This window comes from Pelodiscus sinensis, chromosome 3 (genome assembly GCF_052426305.1).
Source record: "Pelodiscus sinensis isolate ZL-2025 chromosome 3, ASM5242630v1, whole genome shotgun sequence".
Lineage (NCBI taxonomy): Eukaryota > Metazoa > Chordata > Testudines > Trionychidae > Pelodiscus > Pelodiscus sinensis.
In genome coordinates, this window is record NC_143054.1 from 86,546,929 (window position 1) to 86,565,317 (window position 18,389).

At 40.8% G+C, this 18,389-nt stretch overlaps 1 protein-coding gene and 1 long non-coding RNA gene across 11 annotated transcripts in view; one reads left to right on the forward strand and one right to left on the reverse strand.

Annotated features, from left to right (window-relative positions):
- The window catches only part of LOC142827868 (uncharacterized), a 50,675-nt gene extending 43,100 nt beyond the window's left edge, over positions 1-7,575 (forward strand). For both annotated transcript variants that reach the window (XR_012902651.2, XR_012902650.2), the window contains 2 exons: positions 2,959-3,039; positions 7,438-7,575. This is a non-coding gene — a long non-coding RNA (uncharacterized LOC142827868). The remainder of the gene's footprint in view (positions 1-2,958; positions 3,040-7,437) is intronic.
- Positions 7,576-7,590: 15 nt separating this feature from the next.
- Positions 7,591-18,389, reverse strand: part of CEP85L (centrosomal protein 85L) — a 234,914-nt gene continuing 224,115 nt past the window's right edge. For all 9 annotated transcript variants that reach the window (XM_075924054.2, XM_025184650.3, XM_089777223.1 and 6 more), the window contains 5 exons: positions 17,374-17,491; positions 16,861-16,911; positions 10,535-10,642; positions 9,860-10,073; positions 7,591-8,559 (listed from right to left, as the gene is read on the reverse strand). In XM_075924054.2, the coding sequence (XP_075780169.1) occupies positions 8,396-8,559; positions 9,860-10,073; positions 10,535-10,642; positions 16,861-16,911; positions 17,374-17,491 (655 nt within the window). In that variant the 3' untranslated portion in view covers positions 7,591-8,395. The remainder of the gene's footprint in view (positions 8,560-9,859; positions 10,074-10,534; positions 10,643-16,860; positions 16,912-17,373; positions 17,492-18,389) is intronic.

An 18,389-nucleotide genomic window follows, 5' to 3' on the forward strand; every position in this document is an offset into this window, starting at 1 on the left:
TACACTGCACCCCTTTTTCGGAAAAGGGATGCAGATGAGACAAGTTGGAATTGCAAATGAAGTGGGGGATTTAAATATCCCCCGCTTCATTTGTATAAACATGGCTGCCGCTTTTTTCCGGCTCAGGGCTTTGCTGGGAAAAAAGTGCCTGTCTAGACGGGATCTTTCGGAAAATAAAGCCTTTTCCGAAAGGTCCCTTATTCCTCTTAAAATCAGGAATAAGGGACCTTTCGGAAAAGGCTTTATTTTCCGAAAGATCCTGTCTAGACTGGCGCTTTTTTCTGGCAAAGCCCCGAGCCAGAAAAAAGCGGCAGCCATGTTTATACAAATGAAGCGGGGGAAATTTAAATCCCCTGCTTCATTTGCAATTCCGACTTGTCTCATCTACATCTTTCCAGAAAAGGGGTGCAGTGTAAACACAGCCTACTTGTTTCCTCAAGCATTCTCTTTTAGCCCATTTTCTGCCTCATATTTATGAAGCTCCGGCCTGAACTGGTTATCAACCTGTGTCAAGTGGACAAACAAATCTTACTTTAACTCCACATTAAAAGGAGAGAGAGCCTCTCTTGGTCAAGTCCAGTCTGACTTTCTTGGCAACAGAGAGATCCTTCCTGACACAGATCATGACCCATTTTTGGGATGATCTTCAACAAAGAATGAGCCAAGCCTTTTACGGATCGAATCAGCTTGCTGCCTTGCGATCACTCATTTCTCCTTGGAAAGGTGTAAAAGAAATGCAGGCGAACTCGGGCTGTTCTGGCTTCCAACAGGAGGATAAGAGAATAGAAGGCCAATCAATTCTGCTGGCTGGGCTCTGATGCAGTTAAAGTCACCAAGGGGTTGCGGGATTTCAGAGCAGCCCAAATACCTGTTAGAAGCGGAAAGAGTCCTTCACTGTACTTTGTGCATAGCTGGCTCTGGAGCAATCTTAAGATGTAGGTCTTATGGGAGAACTAAGGAGCCCTCTCCCCATTCAATGTTTTTTTTTTTTTTAAAAAGCTGAAAAGAGCACCAATTATTACTTCTACTTTACATTTCTGTGAGGCTCTGGTGCTGCTGCCCTTGGCTTGGGTTTTCATTCCCCTCAGCTTGTGGTCTGATGAGTGAGGAGAAAGAGAGTGCAAAGCATATTAGTATCACCTCAAGATCAGTTCTGGGGAGAAGTAGGATATTCACTCTTCACTTCCTTCATCCTGGGAAGTGGGAGCTGACCCACAGAGCTTAAGTTTAATTAACACGTATTATACACAAGCCCTTATTATGTCACTCAGAGGTATGAATAAGCCACCCTCCCCGTAAGTTACTTCTCCATAAGCGCTGGTGTGGATAGTGTAGTCAGACCACTGCCTTTTCAGAAAGCACCCTGCCTGAATCTGTCCCTGTTAACACATGGCTCAGCGATCAGCCCTGTTGTTTTACCACTCTGTGCTGAGAACCAGTCTTCTGCAGAAAAAGGAGCTTTAATGGCATGTTGTCAATTTACCTACAGAGCAACAAAGGTAAGAGGTGCTAAGATTCCTGTCTGCTGGGCTGAAGATTATGTTAAGGTTAGTTAGGCGCAGGCCTGCCCTCATAGCTAGTGTATACATCATGCTGCTTTAGGGTGTTACATCATGGGCATTAGCTAAGGCATGTGTAGAAAATATCTGCAAGGCTGGTGCCCAGGCAGACTTTGGGCAACCACTGTTAGGTGGCACATAGGTACTGACTCTGGGGGGTACTCTGGAGCTGGAGCACTCAGGAGGGAAATTTGTGGATGCAGAGCACTGACCAGCAAACAGATTCCTCCTTTTGACCCTCCTCCGCCACCCCCGAAACATCTCAGCTGATGGTGGCTCCATGCTTATCTACTGCTCCCAGGACTTCCGGAATGCCACAAATAGCTGATTCACAGCATTCAGGAAGCTCTGGGAGGGAGGGGTTGAAGAGGACGGGATATGCTTGGGAGAAGTAGGGCAGGGACAGGGACGGGGATGGAATGAGGGCAGAATAGCATCGGGGCAGGAGGGTGGAGCAGATGATGGAGGGGTTGAGCACCCCTTAGCTGGAGAGAAATTTGGCTGTTGGAAAAAGGTATGCACACTGCAGAGAGCCATGTGTGTACCTTTTTACCATGAAGCCCTGTAGGGTAGACATAGCCTGGGAGTGGGGTACAAGTGCACTGACTGCCAGCCCCAGCGACTATCAAACTGTTATGTAACTGCTAAAATTAGATTTGGTTACACAATTATTCAATTACGTGGTCTCTAACATCCTTACCAGTATCCCCTTGGCTGATAAGTGGGGATTTGAATGGGGCTCTGTCACCTCTTCAGTGTATCACTGGAGCCGGGACACAGGATCCTGGGTTGCCTGGGTGAGTTTACTTGGCTCCAGACTCTAATCATGTCCCACTCATTCTGGCCTAATGACTAATTATTGGGCCACAGTAGAACAGCTTGAATAGGCCAGATTGTGGGGAGACCACATCAGACTATCCTATAGGCCAGAGATTAGCGCACTCACCTTAGAGATGACAGACTCTTGATTCAAATCCTTGCTCCCATGTATCTCTCTAATCTACCTAGGTGAAAGTGTCTTAGTTTCTTATTCCTCCTCCCCCTCACCTCTTGTGTGACCATTTCCTGTGACGTTACAAGCCTGTCTGCAGGGGCTGATATGGTAGGTGTGCTTAGAGGCTGTCTCGATTTCCCCCATCTCCCAGGGTTTATGTATTGCTCTAGGGCTTAGGGACCTGGAGTGAGGCAGTAGTGTGCCAGTTCAGAGATGGGCACTTTTACATGGGCACTTTTACTACAAAAAGTTTCGGCTTCAAGTGCGTTTAGGCACCTATAGGGTTAGGCAGCAACTGAGCGGGGGGCTTTGTGCATGAATATCAATGATGAAGATGGACACTTGGTATCTTTGATTCCATCTACTAGGCAGCTGGCGGAATAATTGTCAATCTTCTGATTTTAGGCTGTTTCTGGATGTACCATGGGAGAAATGAGAACTATATAAAAAGTATTACAAGTGACCAATTTCCCTTCATCTGTCTAGGTATGTATCACAGCTGGTATTTACTAGTACCTTTTCTCTACTTCGACCTTTAATGATTATTTCCTTTCAGTGGAGGGAGCATATCTTGCTCCTTTCAGGGGAGTGCCTAGAACAGCGAGGCACCAATCTTAACTGGATATTACCACAATATAAATCATGATTAAAAGTAGTAATTTTGTAACAAAATTTATTTATGCTCTGTCGATACAAATCCCAAACATCAACAAACAAAATTCCAGTGGAAAAATACTAGCCATTAACACTGAAAACTTATTATTTAATAAATAGAACTTTGGCATTCAAAATTCTAGCTGTAAACCCTACTATAAAAATTACAAAAAAGAGGCAATAACCACAGAGCTAACAGAGAGCCACCCAGTGGCTCCTTTAACTTTTTACACTGAATGCACTTTGATTAAGTCATGACAACTCTATGTACACATGAGGTATTCATAGCGGTCCAAAAATAGAACCCAATTTACATAACTACCAGCCTTTGGGGACTGATCCAGTATATTTGTCAGCTGTGCTTTTAAAAGTAGCCCCAGCCCCTTCTCCCCACTGATTACCTATGATATAGTATAGTTAATATGTACACAATTATCATTCCGATTGAATTTCCTGCCCACTATTTGAACAGAAATAATGAATTACTAAAATCATCTAACTTACAAAATCTATGTCTAGTACCTATAGCGTTTAGTATATATTTCTAGATATTATGTAAGAGTCTCCTTACTCTCAAAGCCTAAAAACAAAAGATCTGTATTTATAGGAAACAAGGTGCATTAATTATTGACATTCTTCTAGCTCAACTAAAATTTGTCGGGACTATATACATTCGGCAAAAAAAAGGCACAAAGGTATGCAGCAGTGGAATTAATACTGCTAATGAGCTAATCATATAAAATCTGTTTAAATAACCTTCAGTAGCCACTGCTTTATTTTCATATTTTCAAAAATACTGGTTGATTGAGTCAAACAATCTAAATATTTCCTGTTGTACCAATTAAGACCCAAATTCTAACTCCGGGTATCTCGCAGTCCCACTTATGTCACTTAGATTACATGGACATTAATGAGGGCAAAATTCAGGTGTTGGGTAGGTATGGAGGAAGAACCATCCTTCCTTGTACCCTCTTGTCTTTAAAACAGCAAATGGGATTATTTTTTTCCTCTAAGGATAAGTGGATAGAAATCTTCAGAAATGAGCTGAGCAAAATAACTTTGGCTCTTACAGCTATATCTATTGGCAGTTTTTAAAGTGTCGCCTGAGTTGGTGGTTATAGCAACCTAAATAAATTTTACAGAACTACACCACGATAAACCTACACAGCTGAGGCTCAGAATCTAAGTTTTCACAATTGAGGTGAATGACTCATATACAGTAAATATATAGCATTACCAACAGCTTGCCTAAAAACAGCTTCTTTCCAAGCCATTTTTAAATACATTCTTGAATACAGTAGTTATTTACTGTAAGTATCACTTAATAAATTGTAGAAATTAGACAAACTATACAAAATTACTGTACATGTTTCTCTGTAAGTTCACGAATAGAAGACAGAATGGTCTTGTCCATTCATTAGAAAAAATTTTCAGCCCTTGAGATTGTCTCTAAGTTATGGCAAAAAGTTGTCATGACTAAATCAGTTTAAGTAATGCCACTGTTAACATTCATTAATCAACCATATCATATTAAATATGTTGAATGAGATCACACACGCTCTACTTTTTAACCAGTTAAACAATCATGCATATCTTACTTAAAGAGTATTCTGTTTAGAGACATCTATAAATTGATGCATATATAGCAATGGCTACTAGAACAGCAGGCCCACTTTTAAAATACTTATTCTCTGCAGTCACTACCTATATATTGTATCTTTGGCTCATTAGATCTGCCATTTCTCTCCCTGCTTTAATTTGACTGAGGCAGATAAACTCAGTGTGTTCCTTTAATAATCAAGTGCTCTATATCTTAATGTAAATACAATGGGTGCTTGAATATATAACTGAAATAAAAAAATTGCAGAATTAGTATAGTCATTCTCAATAGTGCAACAAATAAAAAAAAAACCACACAGACTTTCATATTGGGAGAACCTTCTGATACTTTGAAATTGTAACACCTTCTTTCCAAGGATCCCTAGGTGCTTTACAAACATTAATTCTTTAACCACAAATCCCCAGTGTAGCATCCCCATTTAAATCAGGGAAACTGAGGCACAGAGATTAAGTGACCCGCTAAGCATCATGCAGGGAGGACCTGGAACAGATAAAACAAAATCTGCTGTTGCACTCTATTTCCATCCCTCCAATATATGCACACACAATTTAAAATAGGAATACATTTCCTGCTCAGGCTGATTTTTTGATTTTTTTTTTTGTCACTTCTGCTTATTGATGTATTATGCTGCTTAGTCACCAAACACTCTGGCTACGTCTAGACTGGCATGATTTTCCGCAAATGCTTTTAATGGAAAAGTTTTTCCATTTAAAAGCATTTGCAGAAAAGAACATCTAGATTGGCACGGACGCTTTTCTGCAAAAGCACTTTTTGCGGAAAAACATGCGTGCCAATCTAGACGCGGTTTTGTGCAAGAAAGCCCCGATCGCCATTTTCGCGATCGGGGCTTTTTTGTGCAAAACAATACCGCGTTGTCTACACTGGCCCTCTTGCACAAAAGCATTTGCGCAAGAGGGCTTTTGCCCGAACGGGAGCAGTAGAGTATTTCCGCAAGAACACCAACAATCTTATGTGAGATCGTCAGTGTTCTTGCAGAAATTCAAGCGGCCAGTGTAGACAGCTGGCAAGTTTTTCTGCAAAAGCAGCTGCTTTTGCGGAAAAACTTGCCAGTCTAGACGCAGCCTCTTAGTTTACTTCAGACAGTCATGATACCGAATGTCTGACACTTGAGAAATTTGATCCTGCAGTGAAGTCCTAATCCTGTGTTTATAGCAAACAAAAAGACAGTGAGCTTTATGAAAATAAGACATTATTAAAACTACTAAACCAAAACCTATAGTCCATAATAGCAAACACTAGCTTATAGGCAAAGATCCTTATACAAAGATTCTTTCTTTTCAGTTTTGCCTCAGGGGGAAGTCCCTTTTTAAAGTTGTGTCAATAATTCTTTTATGAACCCTAATTTTTAGACATTAAAAAAAATACCCTCCCCCTCCCCACCCAAGTTCTGGGCTAAAAGATAACATCTTAGTCCTAGAGTATTTTTAAATGTAAAGATTAGGCTGTTCAGTTTTAAAGATGGATGATTTATTTTTAATGCTCCCAAAGTTTGCTTCACTCTATGTAAATAATTTGCATTTGAAAAACACTGAGAACCATTAATATAAATACTAAAATAGATCGGTGAAAAAACTATGCCATGTATAGAGACAGTTTAGCATGAAAGACTTGTTGATTAAAATAAACCCATGTAATAGTTAGAAAAGACTGACCAAAAGATTTTCAAATGACTAAGAGGGGTATGTCTGCACTTGCTTGAGGAGTAACAGTTAATTAGAGGGAAGGGTTTTGGATTGGACTACTGCGTTTACACATGGCGAGTTAATTTGGTCTACCTGCATTTTAAAAGGGCGACCGGATGCTAATATGCTAATCACGCATGGGATATTTAAATTCTGTGCTTCATTAGCCACTTCGGTATGCTTCATTTGCCTCCCTAGTTCGAATTAGGGGGCAAGTGTAGACATACCCTTAGTTAATAAGTGACATTTAACTCTTTAACACACATTTCAAAGTTAAAATCATCAATGTCAGTCTGCATCACCCTTAAGCAATTTTTTCCACTTATTAAAAATGGCAAAAATGAAATACAGATATTAATGTCAGAAAAACTGAAAATAGCAACTCCTTCACTACATTTTGCTGTTTCCCAATCTATTCTGTCATGGCCCATAAGCTTATTAACAAAAGGATTTTTAATACTGTCAGCATTGTATTGTTAGCTGCAGCTTGTATGTGCAGTTATTTGCTTCCAAAACTTTTCAACTTTTAAATGCAGCTTTCACAGCCATTTTGGACAGGTCAGCATTTAAAGGCAGAACTTAATTGCTGGGTTTATCTCTAATAAGAGAGAGGTATCTTGGTTTTACATAAAATATAGTTACCAGCTAAGTACTGATTGAAGTATCTGATTGCAGGAATGTGAATGTTCTATCTGTCCTGCTGTGGTTATCTTGCACTGGATAATGTGTTCCTGTAGTTTTAAAAAAGTAACCTTTTTCTGCCAGACTCAAAGACTCTACAAGTCCTGCACAATACACCAAATGATAGTTTTCATTCTGAGCTTGTAGCACAGGCAGGTAGACAAAAATGTTCTATCAAGCCCAGATGCTGCAAGTCGCTAACAATCCTTGCTCATTACCTTGCAGGAGGTCTGGAGGATTGGGTGTTTGATATGATGGCTGAACACAATCAAAACTGAGCTTGTAGACAGAAAATAACTACAGTACAGACACCATAATGTGTCTCCAGCGTCACTTTTCTGACAAAGTCCATCTTGAACCTTACATCTGCTTGTTTGGGGGGGGGAAGAGGGAGATTTTGTCATAGCCTTCATAGTACTGAAGGAGAGTTTTTAAGCAACATGTCAAAAGATGGACATATGAGTAAAGCTAACATCTAAATCTGATGGGACTGTATTCACTTACAGAGTGTGTCTTCACTGCTGCTGGAGAAAATAAAACCCCTAAAAATCAACAGGGATCAGCTGCTGAAACCCTCTCCCCTTCTTTCCCTTACCTAATTCCCAAGGCAATTATAAAAATAGCAGGCACCTTTTGTAGTGGTCTAAAACCACCCCAATAACAGTTTCCAACATGTCTTTTGCAGAAGCACCTGGCTGCACTGTTCATTTTTCTACACCTTTAGGTGCTTGAACCTGTCACTCCAGCCTTTCAATTCTGAAAGCACAGCTCAGACCTCTGATGAAAGAAAGTAAGTACATACAGTAGTAACAACAGTGCCTTTCTTTGAGACTTTGCTTTGACTCCAGAAAACAATATAACCATATGGATTATTAAATGAGCCACGAGGGAGGAAATACAAATTCTACCTCTCTAATGGGAAGATTCTTCACAGCTTGGTCCTACAGTCAGTAGTTTGGAGAGCATAGATTTTCTTGAGGTGTGTACCACTCTCTTCAAATTAAGATTGCCCCATCATCTCCCAAATTTAAATATGCACAACCCCTCAGACCCACCAAGAGAGACTCCTGTGCAGCTCATATACAACATGTAATCTTCCAATATGGATCCTTCATAGAAATACAAAGATCTGTACCACAGCAGCTTTTAATAACATAGTCTTTGCTGTGAGACCAAAATTTTATCATTGCGTAATACAGTTCTCTCCCATGTCCTGAGCATAACGGTCTGATACTATAGTCCTCAGTTCATCAATATCCTTCCGTAACTGGCACACATCCGTGAGCTTCTGGGTGAGAGTTTCTGTGCTGTGGTAATTCTCATTCTCTTCAGCTGAACAGCTCATAGCTGTGGGGGAGAAAGACACAGCTAAGGTGCATAATCACATGAAAGCTTACACATTCAATCACTTCCAAGAGGGCACATTTGGTTTTTAGTTTGATACCACCCAATTTTACTGGATTTTCATTATAATGAAGCATTTAATGCTATTAAAACCACCTATTATTCAATTTTTCAATCTACTGTAGCTCTTCCAAAGTGGCAATAGAAAAGCCCAAAGGCCAGATTGACTGTTTGCAGGCTCCTGCCAACAGAAAAAGTATGGGGTGAGATGGAGCAGCTGTAGCAGCACAACTTTCTCTCCACAACCCTGGTGGTAGAGAGCACAGCTCTAAAGCAGGTGGGAACAGGTCTAGGTATCCGGATGGAGGGAAATACAGGAAAGATGTGTTTGTTTCTGTAATCTGGGCCAGCAGGAGTATGCATCTCAAACGAGGTTCAGGTTACTCTCCGCTGGGATCTCATTGAGTAAACCACCATTCAGCCAACCCCTTCCAATGCTGCATACTGTAGCAGAAATCAGAACTACACATGTATTATTGATTTTCTGTCCCAATACACTAATTCATAAATCTCTAGTGTGGTACTACAGTATTCTTCTTTCATTTATACCATCTCACTTGTGATCTTACTGGATCTCACACAATCAAGTTGTCAGATGGAGATCTCAGTGCAACACCTTTTTGCAAGTGTGGCTGGCAAGTTCATAGGTGGCATTTCCCCCTGTTTTACTAATAAACCTGTGTTGCTGAAGGTATCCCTTATGGATATGATGTAAACATGGCGTCTTGACTACTTACACTTATTCAAAATCACATAACACTGTAAAATTATGTATATTAATGCCACTAAACTGGCGATATGTTACAGTATATAATATTTTCTCCACTTCTGGGCCTAATCTGTTGGGTGTGTAGTATACTATGAAATAGCTGCTACATTTTACCTTAGAGAAGATGGCTCTCTAACTCCAACAAGTGGTGGTTCCTAAGGAGGATTTGGTCATAGCATATACATTTGAAAAGAGCTTTGGGATCTTTGTGGTAAGAAGCAGTACAACATTTTAGCAGGCTGACAACTGCCCCTCTTGTATGTTCTATAACCACAGGGACATTAGCAGGAAATACTTAATAGCTTGGCATAGTAACTTTAAGAACACTTGAAAAATATAGACAAGGTGTTTAGTTTTTACATGCTGACTAGAAAATACAGGTCTCCGCAAACCCAAACTAGATTCCATTGCTATAGACTGTGGTTTCTCAATGTCAAAAGTACAATATAAATATTGCATGATAATATCACTTACATCTGATTCCCAGCAGTAAGGACAGGTTAGGCTCCTTGCCCTGAGCTCTCTGGGTAAGAATGCTGCATAGTGCTTTCAAGTCAAATAAACAATGGGACATTTCTTTGAACAACTGGTCAGCCACTGGCATTTTTTCAGACATTGGCTGTCTGGACTGTTCCATCTGGTGTATCTGCTCCCTCAAAAAGGCATTTTCTTCCATTAGTCTTTGGTTCTTTGTGAAAATAAAGAAGAAAAAGGGCTGTGTCATTTTCTTCACCTAATACTAGCCCACAACTGTTGTAGAATTCTCAAAACAGTCATCCTACAAAAAAGCAGTATGTTTTCTGTTTCAGACAATGAACAAAATGAATTAAACTAACTTAATGGACTTAGATAAGTGGTGCATTTATTAACTAGCAGATTTCGTGGGTGCTCCAGCTTGGAAGCTTTGATATAGATGCTTTACTTTTAATATTTCTTTCAATTCAGTGTGAATGACAGTAAATTCCCACCCATGTGTCTGTTTCTTTCATTCATCATTTCTTGTCATTACCTAAACAGTAAGCTCTTCAAGACAGGGACTGTCTCTTTACCATATGCCTGGCATAGCACCTAGCACAACAGGGTCCTGACTCAGATCTAAAGGCCCTACTGTACTAGAAATATTTTTATAAGTGGTTTCTAATAACTTACTTCAAGCAGAGCTTTATTTAACTGCTGTATATGCCTTTCTTTTTCTTCAATCTCATTTGTCATCTTCTGCACTGTCAGTTTTCCTTGCAAAAGCTTCTCTTCCATGGACTAGATAGAATACAAACAGAAATAAAAAGAGCCTTAATTCTTGTATCTTGTGAGTTGGTATACTGTGATAAATTTTGTTGATTTACTATACTTGTTAGATTCAGATTTGTTCCTCTCCTATTTATTTTACCACCTTCCTATCAGCAGTTAAATGACTCAGCATTACTTATAGGAACAGTATTCTCTAGCATTCAGATGGAGCAAATCTCTGTGCGGTACTGATAACTTAAAACTTTCTCTGACTGGAAATTACCATGATAGATTTCTGCAGTAATAGTAAATCTCAGATTAAAAACCCTTAAAATAATAATGAGTGTCTTCTTCATAAACACAGATACCATACCTGTGGATTTTAAATCGGGAAAAATGCATGGCATCTAAAATTACTGTTTAATATAATTAACTTAAAGCAGCTATTTCTTTTTCATATCAGGAATGTCTTAACACCATTAAGTGTCAATTTTATGCTAATTTCATTGTGACCAACAAGATAAATTTCTTTTCACTTTTTCCTTTTCCATTTGTAAGAGTGTGGTAACAATCTCCTTGAGAGTACTATTTGACAGAGGATAAATTTGATGATCAATTCATATTGAAGGCCTTTTTTGGCCTTTGATGACAACTCTTGATATGGAGCAGTTGCTTTATTTTTTTTACAAAATTATTTTAAATTAATCAGGATTCTTTCTCTCTCTCTCTCTCTCTCTCCCTCCCTCCCTTCCCCCTCCAATTCACATTTAAACAAGTAGATATAAGATAAAATTATTTAATGGCTTTTAGGTTTACGGGTTACGTACAAGATAGGGACTGTAGGTTTGTTCTTAAGTTGAATCTGTATGTAAGTCGGAACTGGCGTCCAGATTCAGCCGCTGCTGAAACTGATCAGTTTCAACAGCGGCTGAATCTGGATGCCAGTTCTGACTTACATGCAGATTCAACTTAAGAACCCCAGGCATCCCCAAGTCAGCTGCTGCTGAAATTGATCTGCAGCTGATTCCAGGAAGCCCAGGGCAGGAGCTTCCTGTAGTCAGCCACTGGTCAGTTTCAGCAGCGGCTGACTTGGGGACGCCTGGGGCAGAGCAGCTGGGGTGCTGCTGGGTTGGTCCAGTACCGCTGCCGCTCCTCGGCGCTACTGGACCAACCCAGCAGCACCCAAGCTGCTCTGTCCCAGGCGTCCTGATTCAGCCACTGCTGAAACTGACCAGCAGTGGCTGAATCAGGACGCCTGGGGCAGAGCAGCTGGGGTGATGCCGGGTTGGTCCAGTAGCGCCCATAGCGGCGCTACGGGACCAACCGGCAGCGCCCCAGCTGCTGTACCACAGGCGTCCGGAGCAAAGCCGCGGAGCACGGGGCAGCAGGACAGCCCAGACGCGCCGTGGCTGTCCTGCTGCCCTCGGGCTCCACGGCCTTGCTCCCCGTCCCCCTAGTCTGCAGACCAGGGAGACGGGGAGCAAAGCAGAGCAAAGCCGCAGAGCACGCGGGCAGCCCAGACGCGTCTGGGCTGTCCGCTGCCCGCATGCTCCGCTGCTTTGCTTCCTCTCCCTGGTCTGCTGGAGACCAGGGAGACGGGCCCCGTTCGTAACTGTGGCTCCGACGTAAGTCAGATCCCCGTTCGTAACTGCAGCTCCGACGTAAGTCGGATCCGCGTAACTCGGGGACTGCGTGTAATCATCCTTGCAGTTACAAACCAGCAATAACTTTCTATGAATCTATTGCTAATAAATACTAAGTTTCTCAGATTCAAAAGATCAACATGTCAACAACTCCACTGACACTGAGTCAACATGAAAAACAAGTTAATTTATTCTTACTGGTATGCTAAATCACCATGTAGAGCCCCCAAATATATTGTTCATCAACTAAAGAAGGTTCTTACATTCAATAGCCACAGTGAATGACTGTTTACATTCTTTGTTTTATGTTCATCCCAGTTAGGTGCATTACAGATTTCAAAAGAGACTTGTTCACAAGTACTGTTTTTACCATTTGATTTTCAAAATTCTGTCTGGCACTTGTCCTATGTATAGCTTTATTCATACTTCATTAATGAATAGTCTGGAAATAATTTCATATACAATTCTGTATTACACTGAATCTTATGTATGCCATCGATTCATGGAGTGTCACTGGCATTTGCCAGGGATCTGTAAAATTGGAAATGTGTGTTCATTTATTATTCCTAGCTTAGATAAGAGCTTTCTAAGTGCACACTTTCATACTACTAGCTCACTGGCTTACCATTCTGGACACACAGTCCTATGGGTTTCTCTTCCCCTCTCGCCATGTGACTTATTTTACACTTTCTATATAAAGTTAAAATTAAATTGTGTTAATCCCATCAGTCATGTTGCACAAACAAACCCAGCTGTGGGAATGCCAGATATGGTTTAGATTACACCTGCTCTGTGCAATCTGGCTTTTATATACTTTACTATCTGGAGTTACCCGGCATTGCTCGGTTGTGCTCCATGCCGGCCAATTCGCTTCCCCCTTCCACCCGCCAGCCCTGCTTCCTGCCGGCCGGTTCTCCTCCTCCTGATCTCCCTGGCCAGCGCTACCCCCGACTAGCTCTGCTTCCTGCAGATGCCCGAGCTGTTGTGTGTGTGTGGGGGTGGGGCAAGTCCTGGACGGCACTTTCGGGCCGCAGACAGCGGGCACGTGACCTAGGATGGGCGGATATATATATATATATATATATATATATATATATATATATATATATATATATATATATTTTATAGGTTGAGATTTGGCCCAATCGGGTCCAAAAGTACCTTAAAACCTTCTCCTGGAGGAAAAGTTATCCCATGGAAAGTTTGGCTGCGGTAGGTCTTATAGTGTCCAAGTTATTAGAGCACAAACATACAAACATTCTCCTTTTAAACATTAGATTATTATTTCTTTCATAAAAGAAAAGCTAGTTTTGTGATTATCTAAATTAATCATTTGAACCAGAATTTTAAAAAAGCAACTCAAAACAAACCAGGATGTTAATCTTTCACAATAAAAATAATAGGAAGATCAAACTCATTATTTAGAGATTTCAAATAAACAGGATATTAAAATGTTCAGAGTAGGATTTGTTTTCATTTCAGCTGACACTTCTGGGAGACAAATATAAAAATTAATATGTGATGAGCTACATTTTAATAAAATACTGAACTGAAATTCTAAAGGATAATTTTAAATTGGAGATGAATTCACTGAATAAATAAGGAAGATTGAAAAAGGTCTGGTATCTGCTTAACCATGTTCTGTGCTTCCTGGTTCTGGAAAGAAATCCTTCCTCTTCTAGTGTAGTATAAACTTCCAGCAGAAGCAAGGAGTAGGAGACAGGAGAACAGGTGCTACATGCTGACTGCTGAGGTCAGAGGTCAAGTAAATATGGACTGATGGAGCCTTAAGGGCCAGAAACAAGCACTGAAACTCTTCTCCACAAAAATATGAAAATGGCAGGAGGGAAAAAAGGTCACATTAAGTTGTGTGGCCTACTCTCAGCTTTGAAGCCAACAAGCCTGAAATTGCTGGTCCCCAGGTAAAGCTTCTCTGTTCTGACACAGGCAGAGGAGGAACAGGGCTGGTCAAACAGCCATGGCAGCAGGCAAGTCTGCAGAGGGAATCTGGATGCTCTGGTGGGCGGACTTCACCATTCAACAGGCCAGAGAATTTCTCAGCTTCTGAAGTCCCAATTTTTGTTCTTTTGGGAGTGGTCTGCTGGGGCTTCATCTGAAGCCCACTGAAATCAATGGCAAGTCTCCAATTTGTGTCAGACCATTGGTGCTCAACATCTAGTCCCTGAGGGTATGTCTACACTACCCCGCTAGTTCGAACTAGGAGGGTAATGTAGGCATACCGCACTTGCAAATGAAGCCCGGGATTTGAATTTCCCGGGCTTCATTTGCATAAGCGGGGAGCCGCCATTTTTAAAACCCCGCCGGTTCGAACCCCGTGCAGCACGGCTACACGGGGCACGAACTAGGTAGTTCGAACTAGGCTTCCTAGTTCGAACTACCGTTACTCCTCGTGAAATGAGGAGTAATGGTAGTTCGAACTAGGAAGCCTAGTTCGAACTACCTAGGTCGTGCCCCGTGTAGCCGTGCTGCACGGGGTTTTAAAAAGGGCAGCTCCCCGCTTATGCAAATGAAGCCCGGGAAATTCAAATCCCGGGCTTCATTTGCAAGTGCGGTATGCCTACATTACCCCCCTAGTTCGAACTAGTGGGGTAGTGTAGACATACCCTGAGGTTCATTGGATCTTTCAGGAGATTGCTTATGCATATTCCTGTACTGGTGCTTCACATTTAAAAGTCTTGTGGTGGCAAGAGACATTGTTGTTTGAGTTGCCACCAAACAGGACATTGGAACTGGAAGCAGATGGGATTCAGTAGCAAGAATATTTCTTACTAACAGGGTGACAAGAAAGAGATCTTAATTTAAAAACAGAAGTTTTAAGAGAGAGAGCAAGATTCTTGCTCACACTGGAGTCCTCTTTGCACCACTCCAGGGCAAAAAGACAATTTAAAGCTGCCCCAAGTAGAAAGCTGAGGAATCCCCAGGCATGACAAATCCTTTGCTGGCACATTACTGGCATAACTAGATCTCCACCTTCCCCTTCCAGGGTCCACAAAACAGGAGTATGCATGGAGCACAGAGAAATTCAACAGTCCTTGGTGTTAGCTCCCAGGGGAGCATTGTTAAGTCAGCATTTGAAAACTGCTCTAAATGGTGCTAGAAGCTGAAGTGTATCCTGGTTGCTCCAAGGATCTGAAAAGGACGCTATTTTTGTCACTTCTGCTGTGCTGAAGGGTAGCCCATTGCAACGAAGATTCTGGTCCTCCCACCCAGGTTTTAAACTCATTCTGACCCTCACTTATTTTCTACGGGTCAAAGCTGCCTACATTGCACTAATTATGCAATAGGTAACTGAAACTGACAGCGTCTTCAGCAACCCTAGGGAAATAATAAGCCAGATTCTCTTTCCATATAAAACCAATTTTCACCTGTGTAACTCCACTGCCTTCAGTGGAGTCAGACCTGACTTATGATTGTGTAAGAAGAGAATTAGCCTGTCAACTACAGCTAACAGTACACTGGGCACAAGTGTCAGGCATGCAGGCTTTTTTTCCATCTCTCACCCATACCGTGCTGAAGACAGTGTGTAAAAAATAGGCTGCTAATAGAACAGCAGCACACTCTGACAATGGAAATAGAGTTGGCTGCTGGGGCTAACTCAGGTTAGGGCACTGCTGCCTTGGGACCAATAAATAAAGCAGAGCTTGTAGCTACTGGTCTTATAATCCAACTCATCATCTGACTCAGCACAAGACACTCAACATATTTAAAGACTTTCACTGATCTGCTACCCAGCAGCAGGGAAGCACATGGAATGAGAAAGTGGAGACATCAAGGAAATACATTGTGATCGTTTAAGTGTGTTATGCTACTAAAAGGTCAGTCAGATGACTGATGAGTAAATATATCAGTTATTTTATGAAAGTGAAGGAAAGTGTTTTATTAACAGATAAGCCACATAATTCATAGTGTAGCAACTGATCAATATTAGTTTTTATTTCAAATCTATTCTTGTGAGTTCTGTTCATTCAGGATTGCAGCTTAAAGCAACTGCTAATGTTCAACATCATGTGTTCAAAATTTAGCAGTGTAATGGCTATTTCTTTTTCATAGGTGACTACAGTTTATGCCCATCCTGTGACATGTTGTTAAAGAGAATGCAGTCTTACCAATAGCACTAAAAGTGACAAAACTACTCTGAGGTTATCTGACATAATATCCTTTTAGACCATGAGACAGCTGGTAGAAAGGCAGTTTTCTACCTTATGCTGGGAAGCCAATTTATTTCCATTTCCAAATGCTAAAAAGCTTAGTTTTATTGACTGATAAATGTGAGAAGTTTCAGTTGCCCAATTTATATTGCTCACACTTGAAATTTAAATTCAGTTATGAACTTAGCAAAACCTCATACTGCTTCAGATTTCATTGTTTAATTTCCCCCCCAAATTGTATGGCCAATGCAAAGAAACTTGGTAAAACATCAATAATGAATAAATTAAGAGGCTAGGAGGGAATGCAAGTAACTGTAGTTAAGGTTAAGGAGATATTTCTAACCAAGTTTCTATCGGCACAGATATTGTTTTAATAAGTACATTATCATAAACTGCAACTGACTAAAGCAATCGCAAAATATATACATTTCCTTACCTGAATTTCTAATATCATCCCAGCTATCTGATTTTGTTGATTGTCTATGACCTATAAAAAAGGAAATATAACTGCATACCACATTCAAAAAGATGATACGCCCTGAGTTTTAAATAGCATAATTTCTAATTAACCATTCTCTCAAATATCTAAATCTGAAACTTAAATGATGTCTCCGAAGTAAATAAAAAAGGAAAAATACTGCTTAACATTTATAGCAATTTTCATCATGACATTTACTGATTATACAATCACAATTAACTTATTACCAGTTAATTGGTAAAAACTAAGTCTTTCTGTACTTCGTTTGCCAAAAAATGTTAGATTTTTTTATGCAACTGAGAATTAATGGAAAACAAATGCACTGACTCAAGAAACGTGTTGAAGGGAAACCAGAATCAACAATACATGTGAAAAATTGTGTGAGAGAAAAATAAGACAAAAGAAACACAATAGACGATTCTAAGGTTGTGGATGCTGTGAGAGTTCATTTAATCAGTTTCATAGACTGACCTTACTGGCTCTCTCATTCTTTTCTTTGAGGCATTCATTCTCACTCTGAAGCTGTTTTGTGTCCAACATGGGGAGGCGGATACCATCTTCCAGGCATTTTTCTACTTTCTGTTGCAAACTGCAGTTCAGAGATAAGAATGAAAAAAGCAACTAACTAGTCAATTTATTGGAAAGGCAAGCAAACAAAACTGCAGCACGTTCCAGTGGCACCATAACCCACTTCACCTGCTCTCTCACCACACCCACCAAGACTTTACAAGTAGATTCCAGCTTCAGGTGTAAGTAAACTGACAGGTGGGTAAATGGTGTAAATCCTGGATTTCTTAAGGCCACCATGTCACTAATAATAACAGACTAATCTAAACGCAGAGGAAAGTTTTATTACTTATTCAATATAAATTTAAAAGACAACAAATGGTCTGGTAGTTTCTAGATGAACAAAACACATAGATGGTATCATGAGCTTTCGTGGGCAGAGCCCACTTCTTCAGATGACCGGAGTTTTGAGTTTAGATGTGCCCCTGAAGCGTATTCAATGTAGTCCACCTTTGTAGTATTTTGTCATAGTTTAAAAATCCTGGACCAGACTCTTGAGGCATGGCACTGGAGGTGCACCCAGAGGAAGGAAAGCAATGTGTCTTTATAGCACCTTTGTGCTGCCTATTTTATGGGCTGCTGTAGGATATGAATCAGCTCCAACAATAGTCAGAGCAGCTCTGTGGGTTGTTCTTACAGCAGCTTTACTCAAGTTGCCTAGGGGGTCCCCCTGAGCTCCACTGCTGTCTAGATGTCCCCACAGTGCCAAGCACTATGGTCTATCATTTCTGCCTTCTAACACGGGCATGTGAGGGGGCAGCATAAAGCCAAATGTCAGCCATTACACTGTCTCCATGCCACATGAATGTTCCCAGCACTCTGCAGTTGATTTAAAGCCCCTACGTGCTGCCAAGAGCTTCCCTTCTCAGCAGCTTTCAAAAATAAATGCATTTTATTACAGTGACAATCCTATTTTCCAA